General features: G+C 38.4%; 1 protein-coding gene across 1 annotated transcript; it reads right to left on the reverse strand.

The window, feature by feature from the left end:
* Positions 1-1,805: 1,805 nt before the first annotated feature.
* On the reverse strand, positions 1,806-3,260 carry LOC126425129 (uncharacterized). The gene is made up of 2 exons (XM_050088072.1): positions 2,536-3,260; positions 1,806-2,149 (listed from the first exon to the last, which is right to left on the reverse strand). The coding sequence occupies exons 1-2, from the start codon at positions 2,822-2,824 to the stop codon at positions 1,878-1,880; spliced, it is 561 nt and encodes a 186-aa protein (XP_049944029.1). The 5' UTR covers positions 2,825-3,260; the 3' UTR covers positions 1,806-1,877.
* Between the last annotated feature and the right edge of the window lie 5,159 nt (positions 3,261-8,419).

Consider the following 8,419-nt stretch of genomic DNA (forward strand, 5'->3'; position numbering starts at 1 on the left):
TGCCCCATATCAGAAAAATAACTTTTTAAAGTAAAGATGACATTTGGGTAATTTTGCGATGACTTCATGAAGAATCCACACATCACTATTTCTAATAGTTTCAGGGCCATTTAATCTGAATTATAAAGAAACAATTACCTGAAATCATACACACCTCATACTGTAAGCTTATAAGGAAACTACTGTTTAGAAAAATGTAGATATTTTATTCTATCCACAATTATTTTTTGGTGAGTAAAACTGAATCAAAATAAAATAAAAGATGACATCGAAATGAATTTAAGAAGTTAAGTGGAACTGCAATGTAAAAGAACAAAAGATGTTCTCCTTGTCATATTTTAATATTGCCTTTTATTAGATTTTAGCCACATTACAAATAACAATAAAAGTAAGAAGTACCAGTGGGCCTTGCAGTATTATTTCAGCTAGGGAACAACAAAATTAAGCCATCACCGATTGTAATTTAGTGTAGTCTTACCGTGGGGTTTGACTTCTGTTTTTTGACTGTTGAAGCCAGTGTCCTATGTTGGTTTTAAACTGTTCTTCGGTTGTCAAAGGTAATATTTTTCTGACTGAACCTGAAAACATAAGTGAGTTTATCATTAAAAGTAGTGGAAAGTGTTAGAGATTTACACTGGAACAAAAATTACTTTTACAATGTTGAAATTATAAAGCCACTGTATCAGGCCAGCCTGTAAACTATTGATTTTCACCAACAAGGATTGTGCACATAGCATTGTGAAAATGCTCTTCTCAAATAAGCCATTATTTCTCTAAACCATGTAAACATCTGATTAATAACAACCAACCCATCGAACATCAATGAATCATAACTACTTTCCTGATAATACTAAAAGTATGAATTCATCAGTTGTTTTCTTAACTTAAATGAAATATCCAAATAATATGATCAAATCAAAACAAAATTTTCTCCATAAGATAAACACTGCAACTTTTAAGGCCAATGGGGTGGATCCAGAAGGTGGAATCTGACCAAATTTCACAAAAACCATGCCAATGCTAATCTATATTCTTCCCGAAAATTTAATTCTGTTGAGGCCTATATTAAGGTATTATCTATCTTTTTTGGGAAGGCTATATGAATAGTGTTATGCATCACTAGTCGAAGCACCATATGTCATATGTGACACAATGGAACCTAAAGTCTGCATTCCCTTAAAATATATGTATTTATTAATGTTTCTCAACTTTTTGGACCGAAGAAGGGTTAGTGTTCTTTATCTTAGTACAAAAATCTCACCGTAAGTACCTACTTAACAGTACTAAATGTGCTCACATCGGAAATGTTAAGTAATGGCACTTGGTCTCATGATGCATAACACTGTCCATATATTTGTGTTTATATATTAGTGTTTAAAACATTTTGAAGTAACAAATTTGAAGTTCGCGTTTGGAAAAAAATGTGCACGATATATAAACCAAACCAGCATATTTTTAAGTCTTTGCTTACTTTGAATTGCTGCACAAAGCAAGGTTGAACAGAAAGCTCTTTTCCTTTCTTTCATCTTGTCTTTTGGAGGCCTTCCTGTATATGAAAACTTCGTTCCTATCTCTGACGCCAAGCGTCGTTTCATACAATTGAACATTAACAATTTTGCATCTTTACCACCAAGGGTTGCAAGTAACTTCACTTGAAAATATAAATTTTCTTGATGAAGCTGTTATATCATTAAGATTCTTCAAGAAACAAAACAATACAAATAATCCAATATTTTCATATTAAGACACTGGCAACACATGTGAGTGCATATTTTAAATAAATATGAATGAATTGCGAGTGTAGATGAGTGCAATACCTCGTGTTAAGTCAAAAAATCTGTTTTCTAGCAAGGATCATTAATGATATTGCTAAATGTTTATGATAAAATAATAGTTGGACAAATTACCACAAGACTTTTGAATTCCTGTTGTTTCAATTTTTCCTCAAATTCATCAAATTCTTCCATTGATGATGAAGGGAGACTGTTTAGTGCCTGCTCATTACTTTCATCCGCCTCCTGATAAGTACTGTTGACACATCCTCGAGCCAATAACAGGTCAATTTTTCTGTTCAGCTGAGAGATTTCCTCAGACTGGCTAGCTGCTGCAGCTTGTAACTGGCCAAGAATGAGCCAGATCTGCTCAACATCTACAACATAGGTGGATGATTGCTCAAGTTTACTTAGCATTTAGCAAGCGTAATAGCATCTACTTTTGATTTAAATTTCTTTGCAGCCACTAAACCCAAAAAATGTTTCAGAAAATTAATATTAATTGAAAAATTGTTAGTATTTAAATTTCTATGCTTAAATTGAAATATATAACACACATAATGTGTATTCCCTAGAACATGCCTTAAAAAGGTAGTAGTTTTTGCATTACACACATTCTGGCCCACTTCACACTATTGCTACTAGAAGCAGGCGGGTAAAGCTGGTCACTGAGGCTAGTTATATAAAAGAAAACACTGCACACAAAATCGGTTTCACTGCTAGGCCTAATATTATTTAACAGAGAAATAACACAAAAACTTACCCAGTGGTGCAGATTTTTCTTTTCTCGGGCAGTGTGCTGAAGCAAGTGGTGCTGAAGCAAGTGGTGCTGGAGGAATTTTGGCATTGGAGAATGAACTAGGCCTAGGAGTTAATGAATTTGGAGGGATGGAAGACCACATTTCATGAACTTCCATACCAGTAGATGGTGAGGATGAGAATGAAGCTGAAAAAGAATCAAGAGATGGATACGGATGAACTGTGACACGGTTGGTCTTACATTTTTTCTTCGGCATGTAATCTTCATCGCTCGATTCTTCTCCTGGCAACATTATGTCCTTTGCCTTCCTTTTTCTCTTCACCCCAATTTCTTCTTCACTTTCGAGGTTTGATGTTTCTTCAGCTTTTCGAAGATGCTCTCTTGCATCGTTGTATGTTGCTACAATTCATACAAAGAATAAATTTAATTTGTGTACAGCCCTAACTGCAATTTCATCTCATATAGAAAATAGCCTTGTCAAAAGCTATTGGTGGCAATAACAGTTGTCAGTAAGCATAAATACATTTACTGGTACTGCATGACATTAAATTGCCACAACAGGCTCAAAGTAACTATAGGCCTAATTCAAATGTACTGCATCACTAAAATTGTTTTATGAAAGTGAACTTTACACAGTTTGACCTATGTAATAATAAAATACATGTTTTTTGATGGAAATTGTAGGAAATTCAAAAAGAAGGTTTTTCCAAAAACTAAACTGTGAATAATACAATTTTTCTATTTCTCGCACTTATACAATCTTAGATATAAATTTATATGAAGTGAATATATCTAAAAACAAAGATGATGTGACTTACCAAATGAAAGTGCTGGCAGGTCGACAGACACACAAACAAACACAAACATACACACAAAATTCAAGCTTTCGCAACAAACTGTTGCCTCATCAGGAAAGAGGGAAGGAGAGGGAAAGATGAAAGGATGTGGGTTTTAAGGGAGAGGGTAAGGAGTCATTCCAATCCCGGGAGCGGAAAGACTTACCTTAGGGGGAAAAAAGGACGGGTATACACTCGCACACACACACATATCCATCCACACATATACAGACACAAGCAGACATATTTAAAGACAGTCTTTAAATATGTCTGCTTGTGTCTGTATATGTGTGGATGGATATGTGTGTGTGTGTGAGTGTATACCCGTCCTTTTTTCTGCAGTACCAACAGAGCTTGGAAAAACAAATGAGTTACGAAATGGCATGTAATTCACGATACTGCCGCTAGGAGACTAGTAAGCAGCAATGGCTGACAATGGAAGACTGATGACACAGCAACGTTCGGCAATTGTGTTACTTTTTCATGAAATGAAAAGCCTTGTTGTGACTCAGAGGCATTTTTGACAACAGTTTAACACACGATGGGTCCCTTGCAAGAAGACCATCCACAGGCTGCACGATAAATTTGTACAGGAAGGAACAGTATTGGAAGCGAAGTGACCTCGGACTAAGCCTGTTTGTTCGCCGGAGAATATTGAAGCGGTACGAGTTGCTGTAGAGAGAAGTCCCGGGAAATTGTGTTGAAAGGCAGCAGTGCAACTGGGAATATCCAGACACTCCGTTCAACGTATTCTTAAAAGTGACCTCCATATGTACCCATACAAGAGGACCTGTGCACAGAAGCTCACTGAAGAACACAAGCAGCAGAGAGTACTGTTTGCTCAGCGGGCAGAGGATAGGGAAGAAACTCTCAACAACATTTTGTTTTCAGACGAGGCGCATTTTAATTTAGACGGTGTGGTTAACAAACAAAATGTATGCTTTTGGGCCACTGAAAACCCACAAGTGCTTCATGAACGACAACATTATGCTCCGAAGATTACAGAGTGGGCAGCAATTTCCAGTCATGGACTTATTGGACCCTTTTTCTTTGAAGAAACTGTGAACAGCGAGCGTTATTTGAACATGCTTTGCAATAGCTTCATTCCACAGCTTCTTGCTACTGCCTTGCCCTTCAACACGCAGTGGTTCATGCAAGATGGAGCAAGGCCACATACTGCAAACACTGTGTTGGAGTTTTTACACGAGCACTTCGACAAGCGGATCATTTCACTCATGTTTCCAGGCTGCTTCAATGATGGACAAAATTGGCTCCCCAATAGTCCATGTGACTTTTTTCTTTGGAGGTACCTAAAGGAAAAACTTTTTCCGAAACGTCCACGTGATTTTTACTGTAGCTGAAAAGACTTATTCTTCAAGCTTGCAGTGAAATTACGGAAGCCATGTGCTGTACGGTAATCACTAACTTCAGTGTTCATTTGAAGGAAGTTAGGAAACGAAATGGTGGACATATTGAACATGTGCTGAGTTAGAACAAATCTCCATGGACGGCTCTTCATTGTAGTATACGTTCCTTTCAGATTGTATTGACAATAAAGTTTATATTCAAAAACAAAATGGTAACACATTTCGTGCGCCACCCTGTATGTACTGCATTTGAAGATGACTATCTCTATGACAGGCATTCAAGATTCTACCATACTTCTATTTGAAATTTATATCATAGCCTCTGATCGGTATGAGGCACACAGTCCCATGAGCCATCTGCACTGGAAGATAAACAAGAATTCATTCCCCTTATCATGCCTCTCCACCCGATGGCTGCGCCACTTACCCCTCTCCTCCTCAAGTAAGTAGCCAACTTTACTTAAATCATGGCTGAATGCACCAATGTCAGTTAAAATAAGAAAACACACTCCTTGTAGAAGCCTTGAAGATCCAAGGGATGTCGACTGGCCACTATGTCATTTTCCTCCAGGCAGCATCGTGTTGGATTCGGTATGGAGGAGCATGTAGTCAGCACACCACTCTCCTGGCCATTTTGCTGACTCTCCAGACTGTTGATCCACTATACTTTTCATTTCAGCAGCTCCTCAGTTGCCATTATGAGGCTGAGAACCCCGTTCAACTACCAAGTAAAAATCCTTGGCAGTACTAGGAATTGAACTTTGGTCTTCCACATGGCAGCAACCAATGCTAATCACTCAGTGATGGAGGCAGACCAGTTAAAATTAAGCACTTCTTAAAATATTACTGTCTCTGAAAGTATTTCTATTTGTTATTGAGCAGGAACATGACACCACTAACAATGAAACAGTCGGATCTGACATGTCAAAACCTGACATGAAGTTTTTTATACAGGAAGAATACATCTAAAGAAACACAATGTCACAATCGAAGCTGCTAAGACCAATTGCATTTTTATAAAATGCTGAAAACTGTTGAATTTACAGCTTACCACGCAGCTGCAGAGATGTACACCCCTGCTGTAGCTCTAGCAGACAGCACAAGCAAAACAAGCAGGAACACAGCCTCAATTGACTGCACATTGGTAAACAGATAATGTGGCCCAACATGATCATAATTTGTAAAGTAAATCTCAGTTTCTAGGGATAATTTCACTGAAACAGTAGCTCAGAATTACTGTATGCTCAAATCTGCAGTTCAATTAATATCAATAATATTTAGCAAATGCCCCTGCAGCATCTCTAAGTGTTAACAATGGAGGAAACACTGAATTAATTTTCTTTTGTGGTTTCTTTGTATACACTATGTGATCAAAAGTATCCGAACACCCCCAAAAACATACTTATTTCATATTAGGTGCATTTTGCTGCCATCTGCTGCCAGGTACTCCATATCAGCGACCTCAGTAGTCATGATACATCGTGACTGAGCAGATTCGGGCGATCTGAGGAATTCACGGACTTCAAATGTGGTCAGGTGATTGGATGTCACTTGTGTCATACGTCTGTATGCGTGATTTCCACGCTCCTAAACATCCCTAGGTCCACTGTTTCCTAAGTGATAGTGAAGTTGAAACGTGAATGGACACTTACAACACAGAAGCGCACAAGCTGACCTTGTCTGTTGACTGACAGACCGCCAACAGTTGAAGAGGGTCGTAATGTGTAATATGCAGACATCTATCCAATCCATCACACAGGAATTTCAAACTGCAAGTACTACGACAGTTAGCTGGAAGGTGAGAAAACTTGGATTTAATGGTTGAGCAGCTGCTCATATGCCACACATCAAGCCAAACGATGCTTTGCTAGGTGTAAGGAGCGTAAACATTGGACGATTGAACAGTGGAAAAACGTTGTGTAGAGTGACGAATCACAGTACACAATGTGGCGATCCGAAGGTAGGGAGTTGCTATGGCAAATGCCCAGTGAACGTCATCTGCCAGTGTGTGTAGTGCCAACAGTAAAATTCGGAGACGGTGGTGTTGTGGTGTGGTTGTGTTTTTCATGGAGGGGGCTTGCACCCCTTGTTGTTTGGCATGGCACTATCACAGCACAGGCCTATATTGATGTTTTAAGCACCTTCTAGCTTCCTACTGTTAAAGTGCAATTCAGGGATGGCGATTGCATCTTTCAACACGATCGAGGACCTGTTCATTATGCACGACCTGTGGCGGAGTGGTTACACGACAATAACAACCATGTAATGGAATGACCTGCACAGAGTCCTGACCTGAATCCTACAGAACACATTTGGGATGTTTTGGAACGCAGACTTCGTGCCAGGCCTCACCGGCCAACGTCGATACCTCACCTCAGTGCACCAGTCCTCTAAGAATGGGCTGCCATTCCCCAAGAAACCTTCCAGCACCTGACTGAACGTATGCCTGCGACAGTGAAAGATATCATCAAGGCTAAGGGTGGGCCAGCACCACATTGAATTCCAGCATTACCGATGGAGGGCGCCACAAACTCCAAAGACATTTTCAGCCAAGTGTCCGGATAGTTCTGATCACATAGTGTATTTGTGCTAATAGCACCTGTCTTTGTGCACGTTCAAGAATTGACAGTAATGCGGTATCCAATTAATGTTTTCAACCTCACAAAGATAAAATATGAATAAAGTGGTTTGCAATCAAATTCACTTACTTTTCTTTAGGACCTACATATCTGTTATTTATTAGTTAATTTCATTGACATTCAGTCGAATGATGTCGACAATTTATTCGAAATTGTGGAAACTGCTGGTGAGAGTCAATGCACCAATACCAGTACCGAGGGAAATCTACAAGAGTAGGCACTCTGAATCGTGAGAGAGGTGACCATTACTGATTTCTGGGTTTCTTTGACCTGGTTAAATAGATCCAGACAATTATACAAAAAAGGAAATTGCAAAATTACGAAGTTGACTTAAAATAAACAAGTAGAGAAGTCATTAATAGGTCATACTAAAGACAAATGCAGTAGCTTCTTGTTATTATTAATATTGCTGTGTATAAAGCAAATCACTTAGGTTTCGTGCATGAAAAGCATGCAAATGCACCTTATCATTTCGAGCAAAAAAAGAAGACAGAGTTGCTTTATACAGTCAATAAATGCCATGACACATTAGTGTACAAAATGCCAGTTATATGTATCTGCTGATTACTGTTTCTGCAGCTTCACAGCTGTCTGCAGGATCCCAAGTAAAGTTAGCGAAAAAGATTTAAAAAAGGACTGTTTAGTTACAAGAATCCTTGAACTGACGTACCAAAATCCGGAAAAATTGGAGAGAATAATTTTAAATACTATACTTGAATAATATTCTCACCAGTTGAAGAAAATAATTCATTGTTTTTGTTGGACTCTTGATCTGGACATAACGGCACCTGTGTCCATAAGCCAGGCACAAAAACACTATTATTCCAACTTCGATTCCACCCAGAACTAATAGTGTGATTCAGTCGACCAATAAAGAAATTTTTCGATAGTATAAAGCATTTTTCAGAACGTTGTTGAACAATATAATTTCTGATAGCTGTTTGTTATTTCAGGTTTAGCAGCGTAACAATATTGTTAAAGTCATTTGCACAGTGTCGGTTTGCAGCACAATATGCAGAACAATGGACACGACAATTTCTTAGTC

Source organism: Schistocerca serialis, chromosome 10, assembly GCF_023864345.2.
Source record: "Schistocerca serialis cubense isolate TAMUIC-IGC-003099 chromosome 10, iqSchSeri2.2, whole genome shotgun sequence".
Taxonomy (NCBI): domain Eukaryota; kingdom Metazoa; phylum Arthropoda; class Insecta; order Orthoptera; family Acrididae; genus Schistocerca; species Schistocerca serialis.